At 36.4% G+C, this 12,755-nt stretch overlaps 1 protein-coding gene across 1 annotated transcript; it reads left to right on the forward strand.

Moving 5' to 3' along the window:
* The first annotated feature begins 930 nt into the window (after positions 1–930).
* Positions 931–8,088, forward strand: LOC121329861 (probable G-protein coupled receptor 132). The gene is made up of 2 exons (XM_041275815.1): positions 931–1,810; positions 3,893–8,088. The coding sequence occupies exon 2, from the start codon at positions 3,929–3,931 to the stop codon at positions 4,958–4,960; it is 1,032 nt and encodes a 343-aa protein (XP_041131749.1). The 5' UTR covers positions 931–1,810; positions 3,893–3,928; the 3' UTR covers positions 4,961–8,088.
* Positions 8,089–12,755: the final 4,667 nt, after the last annotated feature.

Consider the following 12,755-nt stretch of genomic DNA (forward strand, 5'->3'; position numbering starts at 1 on the left):
ACGGTACCCTTCGCTTAAAGTTGTGTCATACACACAACAGAACCGTTTTGTGACAGTAATTTTGCTGTCAATGCCCTACACTCAGGCTTTGATGAAATAAGGGCCATGTACACTGGAAGCTGCACGTTTTGCTGACCTTGACATTGACCTTTTAATGAAGGTGTCTGTATTGAGTCCTTTGACTTTTCTGTAGCCTTGTAAAACCCCTTCACTGCCACATTATCAAAGAAACAGATCACTCTCTTTTTCTCATATCCGTTTTACAAACCATGCAGTTAGAGTTGCCATTCCCCTTACATTAAGACTGATTGTTGAAAATGTCTTTTGGGGGCTTTCCAAAAAGACATTTTCAACAAGAAAATGATATGAGTGAAAAGATGAAGATTGGTACGTGGAAATGAGCCAGACATCTTTTACAGAGAGCAGACAAACCAAGGTAACCACAGAGAAAGAGTGCGTGACAATAACAGGGGAAAACGGAGAGCAAGATGGATGAGTGAGATAGCAACAACACAGGAAGTGGATCATCAGGACTCGTGTGAAAGTCAGGCGCAGGAAGCAACTTAGTTGCAGGAAGCAAGTTTTCTTCGCATAATAGGTCATGACTATTATGAGATTTTACCTTAAATGATTGAAGACACCTTGGGGGCTTCCAGCTGACGTTTAGATTACCTATTGTAGTGACCTCCGTTCTCACGCCACAAATACACAGTTCTTGGACAAGAAATGGAAAGTTATATAAAAGCTGCTGTAGCAGGTGTTCAGTTGGCAGGCGCTTGCGTGTCTCAAATTGCACAAATAAATTCTACACATTTCTAACCCCAACGTCCCTGAAGGAATTAAGAGGTGATAATCATTTGAGTGATCAGATATCGCTCAAAATGAATTAAACGCCTTGCAGGCTCATCATATGGAATCCATTTCACAGGTAAGTTGTTGCCTTATACCATTCACTGCACTGGCTGCCACGGATTGCTTATAGAGTTGTTATTTACATAGCTCTCACAGGGGTGCTCTGCAAAACCATGCACACCAGCAATCTCCCAATGTGTGTCTCTGCTTCACTGCTAAACATGCCAAAGTGAAGTCTTTAATATTGTGGATCCTGCCTTTAAACAGTTTTTATTTGGTCACAAAGTTCAGTTTATGGTACTAAAGTAAAACAAAAAAGTATTTCTATATATCAGAAAAGAGGAGGAGCTACTGTCTGACCATTACCACAACTGTTCCATATTTTACTGCCTGCTGGGCACGTGCTTTTCAAACCTTGCTAGGGAGGGGCAGCTGCAGAGCTCAGCCTGGGAGACTGGCTGGCTTCTGAAATGGTTTCATCTCTCGACTGCAGGAACATGTGAGCATACATTGATGTATGCAAAAGCTAATATTTTGATTAAAAAAAAAAGTAAGACTTTATCAGATGTATCTGCTGATCAATTGTCAGTGTAAACTAATTACAAGCAATATTTGTGGGCGCGAACCCGGGACCTCTCGCACTGAAGCATAGCGCCGATACCGCTGTTCAAAATCAAAAACTCCTTTGCAAGGAGTGCATAAGTCTCGCATAAGCCCTGCTGCTGCATCCTCCCGTGCACCTTACAATATGTAGTCATATTGTATTGTAGGGCTTTGCGGCTGGAAAATTATCCAAATATACTGATCTCATTGGTTAAGACGATGATTCAGTAATCAGAGTACTGAACCGTAGTACACAAAGTACAGTACTAGTAGCAATTACGAAGTAGCTCTATCACAGTGGGACAAGGAAATGTGATGTGGCGCGTTTGTACGGAGAAAGAGGTGTTGCAAAACGGTAAGTCTGAACAATAAACATTCTTTATCATTTTAGTCTTGGATACATTGTAAATACGCAGTTAAAGGGAATGCTGCATACCCATTCTACTTGTGAGTGTAACTGAAAGCATAAGGGCTTTTGCTATTACTATTACTGTGGAAAGAAAGCTGTGTGTATCAATCATTTAACAGTTGTGCCAGGCAGATAACTTCTGAACTGCTGTATCCGCTATTCAGAAAATATGCCTCTGGTACGTAAAACATTGTCCTAGAGTGTTGCTGTTTATTTTTTACCAGTATATATGGACATGTCAATTCTCTTTGTCAGTTTAGTTTGATTTATAGTTAATTTATATCTTACTTAGTTATACGATATATACATGAATAGCATACAGCACGTTTCAGTGTGTGTGTGTGTGTGTGTGTGTGTGTATATATATATATATATATATATATATATATATATATATATATATATATATATATATATATATATATATAATAAATTGTACATGACATGTATGTGACAGACAAAGTTAGTAAGTGCCTATACCCTGTAAATCCATGTCTAAGGTTTTACAATTTGCTTGCTGCCTGCTGAAACGACCGGACTCAGTTAATTTTTGTTTTGCTGCCTGCTGAAACAGACTATTCTTCTGGTTGCTGCAAATATTTCTTTAATCACAACCTGTTTTAACTGTATTGTTGATATGCTGGAATATGCACCCGTGACAGGTATGTGTAAAAAGGGGACAGTCCGTTCACTTGTCCCTGTGTATGTTCAGAACTTTACAATTTCCAAATATGATGAAACTTGGTCAGGACATTCTTTAGCACATGTTATTGAGAACATTTGGAGATATACAGTAAGGAGGAACCTGTCTGTGTTTTCTGCTTTTATTCTTGCTGCATACAGAAGCAGAAATAGTTTAATCTTGTGGGACACAAGCTTCCTTCACACTTGAAACCAGCTTGCCACTGTGTGACTGTTTTAGCCACAGAGAAGGTTATAAATGGCTTCTTCACACTCCCTTTTCAAACTTTTGTTTTTGTTTTTCATGTTACACAGTACAGCCTGGTAGTGATTCGGCAGTCCATGGTTCTGTAACAAAATTATTAAAATGAATAGCATATATTTTAGCATGCTGTTCAATCCTGCAGGTTGTGAATAGGTTTACTAGATAACAAAGGTCGTCTTTAAAATTTAAAATAAGAGATACACACTTAACTGTTTAACAGGAGGGTGTTCAGTTTCTAGAAGGAACGCCCTTGTGTTAACAAAGGATCACAATAATGCTATGTTTTTAATGTTTTCTTAATTGACATGAACAAATGTTCTGGAGTTCCCATGGAGATAGGGATTCCCCACAATCACCCAATTTATATACAAAAGAAATCCGAGACTGTATGCTGTATATTTATAATACCAGTGTCTTACCCTTATTAAACCCATTCATAACTATTAGCAGACTACAGGGTAGAATTAATAGTTATAATTAATAGTATATGTATAATTATCCCATGCGGCTGGAGGTGGGAGAGTGATCTGGTCAAATATATAAAGTCTTGTAAATCCAATGCATAGCTCAATTCTTTATATGATTGTTTAGAGGATTAATACTGACATGTCTACTTCATCTCCTAATAGTTTCTCAAACAGTGGCCACGTCACGCATTTGGCAGCAACATTTAAGTAAAAGTACAAATTCTTATGACAATTTGTTTTCGAATAGGTGTATGTTGATCTACTTAGCTGTGATCCAGATTGCTTTCCTTTGTTAGCAATGTGTAAAACATTTATAAACCGTAAGCTTATCTCCAGTAACATATGCTCTCATGTCACATCCAGTTGTGTTAAAATGTGATTAGGAGATTGTTTTGTACACATTGTACATGTTACTGATAGCATCAGGTTGTATATGGAGGGCGTTTGTTATAAAAAGTTGCAATCAGAGGCAATAACAGAAAGTAGTGAGAATAGCATTAATAATTTCATCTCAGAAACCTAGGATTTGAACACTACTGCTACTAATGCTTCTTCTCAGTACTGTAGATCTTCTGTCATGCAAAGTAACTGTGATATCTTTTTTTATTCTTCTAGGAGCATCAAGAAGCTGGAAATAAATTGACAGAAACAATGGCTAATAATTCGAGCGAGGGTACTACTTGCAGACTCCCTTATGATGAGGACAGGATTCCGTTAGTTGTGTTGTACAGCATTGTTTTCATCATTGGAGTGCCTGCTAACTTTGTGACTATACTTTTAACGTACAAGCAAGTCCGTAGGAAAAACGTGCTGGGGATTTACCTTCTCAGCTTGTCGATATGTGACCTGATGTATTTGTCCACACTGCCCCTTTGGATGTCTTATGTCAACAATGACCACACGTGGCATTGGAGTCCTATGACTTGCAAGATCACAGGCTATGTGTTTTTCAACAACATGTACATCAGCATTTTCCTCCTGTGCTGCATCTCTATAGACCGATATGTGGCTGTGGTTTATGCTGTGGAGTCCAGGGGCTTGAGGCAGCAGAAGTTGGCGGCCATCATCACGTGCATCATCTGCATAGTTGTGCCAATCGGCCATGCCCCCGTTTTCACAATGAAAGAAAACGACACAGGCCAGGCCGACCAAAAATGCTTTGAGCCAGGCAAAGCCTCTGTAATAGTTACAGGGTTTAACTATGCCAGGTTCTTCATTGGATTTTTCCTTCCCTTGTGTATCCTGGTTGTCACCAACTACTGCATCCTAACAAATATTCAAGCCAGCACTGGCCTGCATAGTAGATCGAAGAAGAAGATCAAGTGCCTGGCGACCACGGTGATAGTTCTCTTTCTGTTCTGCTTTGGTCCGTACCACATCATTCTGTTAGTCCGAGCCGTGATGTATCACATTCTAGAAGAGGGACAAAACTGTAGGTTTGGGAATCAAATCTATATACCTTATACAATTTGTTTGGGCTTGTCCACATTCAACAGCGCCATGAACCCTATTCTTTACGTCCTGGCCAGCGAGAACATTCGGAAGGAGCTCAGTAGAGGGCTGCTTAACATTCGAAGCCGCACTTCCTTGCAGCAGAGAGGCACTGACAGCAGTTTGCCCAAATTTCCGACCTCAAAAAACTCTGTGGATCCTGCACAAACACTTGAAAACAGTAACCAATGAGGGAGTCAGTATCTCCTTCCAGGAGTTGGGCTGTTTGATCCTTTTTTTGGAAATTTTTGTTTCATTTGGTTTCTTTTCTGAAAGTACAGTTTCCGTTCCAGTACTGGAAAAAATAAAAAGAGCAGCTATTGACAAACTTGCAGTAAACCTGTAATGACTGCTTCTAGTGGCTTTTATTCCTTGTAATTGTACATAGAATGACAAAACATTCATATTTAAAAATAAATCACAAAGGAAAAATAAAGTTTAAAATGTTTTGTTTTTTTTTTAATAATAATGCTACACACCAGGATGTGTATTATAAAACTTCCTAGATACCTATTTGAAGAAAACTGCCTATTTCAGCATTATATAGTTCTATGTGTTTTTTTTTTAATGAACAGACCACCTAAAACTCTATTTCAATATTTATTTTTGCTTTCTGTTCCCTCTTAATGAGTTTTGGAAAGTTTATGAGTTTCTTTTGTAGGTAAGCACAGGTCGGAAAGTCTCATGTTTCAAAATATTTAACATTGTAAGAACCAAATGTTTTCTCTGATACCTGGGGTCTGCAGAATATTGATGAAATTGCATACTGTACGTCTTTCACTATTAAAACTTCCTATTGGAAAAATAAGCAATAACTAAGACAATTGTAATCATTACAGTTACAATGTGTGTTTTGCTGTAATGTATGCACTTTTCACTGTTGAAGCCTAATATATAGGTAAAAGTTTAGTATTCATTTTTTGCTTAAAATCTCAGAACTGATGCACGATACCTTCAAGTGAAATGTATTTCCCCAGCTGTTTACCCCAATAATTAACTAGAAAACAAATAAATTATTTGTACCAATTTTCACTGATTTTATACATATATATTTTAAATCAATTAAATTCCAGAGAAGGGTGTGTGTCTAGCATGGCAAAATAACCCAAATCTGCACTCTCTCTGGCCCTTGTAAGCGGTGGATTTGTGGGGTGTTGCAGGTATAAACTTTGTTTCAAGATATGTAACTGTGCAGTTGCCATAGAAATATCCAAACATCCACCCCATCAAATATACAATAGCTTATGAAATCAATATAGTAGCTTGCACATGAAAACACAAATAAAGAGGCTCCTTTACTGCATACTGTGAGGTAACAGAAAGAAATAATATTCTCCCTTATTTCAATGGGGAAAAATAATGCTAATGTTGTGCACAAAAAACTCTTAAAACACACAGCAATATACAGTACTCCCCCTTTATAATGCTGTAGTTGGGAGCTATAGTTAAGAGACTGTGCTAATTGTGTTCTGCCTTATAATGAGACTACTAGTGTTATGGCATTATGGTGCAAATGGGAGCCTTGACCCACCTTATAACCTGTTCTGCAGTATAAAGGGCCACCTTATAAAGGGAGCATTGTACCTGTATATTGGGCAGTGCTTTTGAAGTTGTGTTGTAGTATAATGTGCTATAAATGTGTGATTGAATGTATTATTAGCGTTGCACCTCCTGCTATTTATTTTTATTACAAATTATTTTTTGTTCATAATAAACCACTTTGAGATAAACCTTGTTATTTATAAGGGTAACCTTGGATACATGGTGTAAGTTAATAGCAGCATACGTTAACGTGCATAAGAATATGAGACACATATTCTTATGCAAAAAGTATGTCAAATATATACTCTTTTATTCCTCCTAACGATTGTCAATGTTTCCAAAGATTATCTAAATGTTTTTTTTGTTGCTTTTTTTTTAAAATAAAAATAAAATATTGTTGTGGATAGCCCATGACCTTTTCAGAGTCAAAAAGGCCCTAGCAAATGACAAAGATTTAACATGGCATGCAGAGGTATTTTCCAAGGCAACTTAATATAAAAGCATGCATCATCTTGTGTTTGCATTATAGTCTAAAGCCAGGTCCAATACTTGTGGGTTGCACAGTGTTACGATTAATGTTAGTAGTTTCTATTATCACTTTGAAAGTGCTTTTACCATAAACGTCTTATACATTTCCCAAACCTTAGGCAGATAAATTGTTAAAATATGAATATATTACAGGGTTATAGCACTGTGCATGGCGTGTAACTCTGTTATATACTGCTCTATTATTAATGCACTAGATAAAAATTCAGCTATGCTTGCTTACTATTCCTTACCAGCCTAGTCCATTGTGATTTTCATTGACAAGGTAGATGAAGAGAATACCATTAACTGGCTGAGGTATACAGTGATGTCACTGTTTCGAATTGACTGTTTGCCGTTGAAAGCATGCCTCAGGTATGACTTTGGAAAGCAGGTGGCTTCAACTGTGCTAAAAACTGATAGAGGCACGGTTGATGTAATAAATAGGGTTTCTCTTTGATGTATCCTGGAATATAGAAGGCAAAACATGCACTCTGATTAGGTGAAATATCATGAGCAGTCTATAATACCTAAAATGTTGTGTTTAATAGGGTAATACATTATACCACATGAACATATTATTCCAGTTCAAATGTTTAAACATGAGCTGTTGGTTATTGCATTAATATACAAGAATTCCACTGAACATTTTTTTCTCTGATTTGTGTTAGTTTTGTGCAGTTGATATTGCTGATGGAAACAATTGGGATTGGGTTTCAAATTACTTTCAACTCCCAGCAGCTGATGGAAAAAGGCTTTAGATGCTGTATGGGAAACGAGAGTTCTCTTGTATCAAGGTACAGTTGTTAAGGAAGGTCTGAAAAAACTTTACTGGAGAAGTACAGCAATACTATATCGGAAAAACAGACCGGGATTTCAAATGCACCCTCATTATACATTGCTTGCCCTGTTTACTGGGTTTTCTCTGCGACTATATTTCACCTGATTGTTCTCTGAATCGTTTTTCAACCTTTTTCTTACAATACATCCCTTTGTTAAGTTTTTAAAGTGTTTGAAACATTTTTTTTATGTCAGGTTATTATATGAAATGAAACAGAAAATACAGCCTCTGTGTTCCTCACATCCCATTAGCCATGAATTGAGGGTTTCTAATCTATTGTTTTACTTTTACAGTATAGATATCTAAGTACCTGCAGAAATTGTATTGTTGCTTGCACTGTCTGAAAAGCATAGTTAAGTGTTAAATAAAAACTTGTTGTGTTTCCAAGAAAAACAATGTTTAACTTTGCCATGTCCCGTGCTTAACGTGTCTAAAATACATTCTTAAATATAATCCTGATTGTTTTGATATTTTTAGTTACGCATCAGGAGTCATAAATCCCGTAGGGCTACAACCACGCAGGGTGGTTCAACATGAAACAGGAAGTCAATAGCATTTCAAAATCATTCTCCTTCCTGTATCAACAATGCTGGCTTTCAGATCCCATCCAAGCATTTCATTTCAATCAGAGCATAAGCTTATTTATGATTTTTTTCTTAAATCTAAACCATTGAGATTATGTTAAACTGTAGGCATAGAACTGCAATGTCATGTGCCAAGGAATCCAACCACTCCAGCAGTATTTAGGAAGCAAAAGCCTGCTCAACCTAATCACAGTCACTTCAAAAAAGTTTCTCTTAGTTTAAACAAGTGGGCCTTAATCAATATTTGAAATGGGTGGTTTACATTATCTGTATTTTTAAATGACTTGGCTTCTGTTTGCAAAGAATTCAGGAAACCATTTACTCATCTTCTGCCACGTAGCAGACAGGAAGCCCTCAAACGGACTGTCTGAGGTTTACTGGTTTAGCAACAGGTAATTGTAATTCCCGTATATAACAGCTATAGTTTGAAAATAATGAAAAAAAAGCACAGCGAATAATATATATATATATATATATATATATATATATATATATATATATATATATATATATATATATAAATGCTATAGCTAAGGTCCAAAAAATTAAACTGCAGTTATGAATTTGCTGTGATAGCTAAGGTCCAAAAAATTAAATTCTTAGAAGCTGATGATTAATCATAAACTGATTTACGCAGTTACATTTTAAACATGTTTCATATACAGATAACAGATATTTTTTTATGAGTCACCAGCTGGTGAAAGTAAAAATGTATCATAGTTTACCATGTTTTTTTTTTATATGCTTTACCATTACACTATGATGTGCTTTTACTGTGGTAAACTTTTATAAAGGCTATTCTTCAGTTCACTACAAGTTAACTACAAGTTCACTTTATAGAAAGGGGCACTGGTAAGGTACCATCTAGTAAAGATTTACATGGCTATTTTGACACATTAAAAGCCTATTGTACAGTATAAGTATAATATGTACAGCGGTCTATTTTGGTAAACGGTGAGCAAAAGAACCACTGTTGCTAAGATTCTAGTAAATCTTCTGTATCTGTTCTGATCAAACAAATCTGTTGATGCAGATTGCAATATTTCAGTTTCCCTGCAGTTTTCTGCCAGAATTAACCATGAAGAAAACTTTGATTACTAGTGCTTCACGATGCAACGGTAAGGTTTTGATTTTTCATTGAAATTTGAATTTTATCTCAGAGTTTGTTATCAAGTGTTTGAAGTAGTGGATGAAATTATGTGATTCAAAGTGACAGACAAACCTATCAGGGGCAGTGTTAGCACTGAATTTTTGTTCCTCATTTCACTTTGTTGTGAAATGTGTTATTGCTGTCTCTCAACTGCAAGGTGTCACAATGAGCTCCATGGTAACTTTGATGACTGAGTGTGCCGCTGTGGAGACAGAGAAAAGTTGCTAAAACTTCTTATAAAGGAATCTAAAGTGAAGTCACACATGGAAGGTGAAGGCTTTGAAGGCTGCAGACCAAAATCCTCTGTTTTCAGTCAAAAAGGTTTCAGGTTTTCACAACAAAGTATTGTATAAACAGTATACTTTTTTTTTTTACCTATAAATATATGTTTAAGTGAAGCTATACATAGATTTTAAATACCGGTACTTGATTTTATTTATTTATAATTGTATATTATACTTAACCCACAGTATGAGGATTCAAGCAACTCGAACTCTGCTGATCAACTATGGTCCTGGTCTAAGAACAAGCCACATAAGTAAAAGCTCCAAGCTCTTTGTCCTTTAGTACTATGTCAATGACAAGACCATATGTGTTGTTTTGCTGAGGTGAAAGCAGGGTAGGCCATTCTCTATTAAAACAAAAGCCAGCATTCTGGTATTATGCAGGATGTTGCTCTTATTGTGTTCTGTAATGTCCTGTCCAGAAATAAGAGAACAAGGACCCCCTGGGATTGTGTCCCTGACAGTTTCACATTTATGAGTTTGTTATTTGGGAGGAGCTCACCTCTTCCATGGACACTTAGTTATTATGCAACACAGAGGGACAACAACAGTATCTGGCGCTCTTGTGACAAACGTTTCAGCTGGATTTAACAGCTTTAGTAGTGGTGTTTTTATACATTGTTCACAAGATTTAAACTCATAACGCTGATGAAGGTGCAACATTTATCTTTTCTACCTAACTCAACAGATGGAGCTGTTGTCCAAATACAACATGCTGGAAGATAAAAGCTTACTGTGAATAGTCTAGGTGCTGGTGGTGGTTGTCAGGAAGGGGTTAATTCCTGTGAGAATGTGGCTGCTCCTAATTTGAAGAATTGATGCTAGGTGGGAGCAGCCACATCATATAAAAAAGGACTTGGAAGCTCCATTAGAGAGACCTCCAAGAGCGTGGCGTAATAGTGTGTGCTGTGTGCTGTGTGCAAACCAATGAAGGCTTTTGCCCATCCTGGTTCAAATACAGAGAGGTTTTTCTTGGGAAAACAGCTTAGCTGTTACAACTTTGTAGCTAAAAAGTTTAGTTAGTACTCCGTGGGGAGTTAGGTTTTTGTTTTGTTTATTTTGTTTGTTTGCAAAAAAAAACCAAATGTTTGCAACTGCGTTAAACGTTTCTGTGTCTGGATCATTGTTTTTAAAGGGTACAACGAGCCCAAGACGAGGGCTTTGCCACATTTAGATAATGTATATATTTTTTTATTATTCTTTTGCCATACCAACTATTTCACCAAAATGTTTTTTCAGCAGTACTAACAGCTGAATTAATGCTGGAGACTGAGGTTGATTTTTAAAAACCGCATGCTAGGCTTTGGTAAAAAAAAAAAAAAAGCCAGGTACTATATTGATGTTGACCGAAATGATCTAAGAGCAACCTTTTGTGACATAACCTTTGAACAAAACCATAAGAAAGTGTTTCTAATATAAGGTGCAGATAAGTTCCATTTTGAATGGAAACTATCATAGGTTAGTATGGTCACAATCAGCCTGATCACTTGCACATAAAAAAATAAAAATAAAAAAGCAAAGTTAAATTAGTGTGTAAATTAATTTGGGAGAACTGCTGTTTAAAAAACACTGTTTTGCATGCTTAGACTATCAGGACTTGCTTCAGGTCTGAAACCCTGTTTGCTCAATATATGGGTAACTGAAAAGGTATACTTATCATAGAACTGTGAAACGAATCGTGTACATTTCAACTGTAGACTTTCTCAGAGTGTTGGGACTAAATTTAGCAGTGATGTTTAACACTGACACAGACTGAGAGAAATAATTACTAGCTGTTTCTTTTATATGTTTCTCACTACTGTTTCTTGCTCATCAGCTATTGTTATGATGCTCTTCTGTTTCCTGAGAAATAAATGCCAGTTTGTGATTTTTAAAAAAGTCCCATTATGCACCTATGAGAGTGTGTTCTTCACAGAAACAAAATCAAGTCAGAGGAGTTTTACTTCTGAGAAACTTTATTTCCTACCTGCAACTACTGCATTTTTATCATCTCTGTGACAGGAACTTTGTATGTCACCACAGATTACATTGTTATCTATATTGTCTTTATAGTTTGTACCAACACAATCAGACCTGACCAGTTTGTACATAGCTGTTTGTAGTTAAAATAATTAAACACCAAAATAATTAATATAAAAAAGGAAACTACATATTTCCCTAATACTCACCTATTAAGCATCTATAGCATGTTAACAAACTATACATGACCCCAAATATAAGGTGTTACCTAGAAACCATTTCCTTCACATTGTCCCAAATTTTTTTATAGTAACTAAGTGTAGGTGCCTTTTCTATACAAACAGACCCATTTTGTGATTTGAGGAGTATGCTATATTGCCAAACTAGGACACGCAGTTGCAACATACTTATGGTATGGAAACAGCCTTCAAACTACAAATAAGTGAAGCAAGCCTAAAATAGTTATAAGAAACTACGCTGAGGTTTAAAGAAAATGATGGCACTCCTGAAATGTTGAATTCGGCCTTTGAAATGGCTTGTGAGATTGTGATTTCAGAACAGTTTGATTTTGAAAACAAAATACACTTGCAGAATCATTGTGCTGTATTGCTGGCTTAAGAAAACACTGTATACAGCAGCGTCCTTTAAGACTGTATTTTCGAGTGTTTAGTGGATAAACTGTAACTACAGTTTGATGTTTGTCACGTCTACTCAACCAAGGGCAACCTGTACTTGTGTAATGTTGTCTGTCCTTTTATAAAGCACATCAACTGCTTTTAAATTATTCCAGAAATGCGCTTCATTTTACTTTGATCTCATTCAGTATTGGTTTTACCTTTAGCTTTCGAGATCAGATTATGTTAGTAATTTCAAGCAAGGTTAGTCTGAAAGAACACATATCACATGATTTCTGAAACGAATGAGTAATACAGCATTTTCTGGAGCTGTTGGGTACAAACTTGACAGGAACTCCATGACATTTCTAGAGGGCACAGCTGGGTCATTCAGTACCCACAGATGAAGAAGGATGTTACTGTGGTAAAAAATACTGTCGTAGAATACGCTTATAAGAATTCATGAAAGAAAGACATCTAAATGAATA

Source organism: Polyodon spathula, chromosome 17 (genome assembly GCF_017654505.1).
Source record: "Polyodon spathula isolate WHYD16114869_AA chromosome 17, ASM1765450v1, whole genome shotgun sequence".
In the NCBI taxonomy this organism is placed as follows: domain Eukaryota; kingdom Metazoa; phylum Chordata; class Actinopteri; order Acipenseriformes; family Polyodontidae; genus Polyodon; species Polyodon spathula.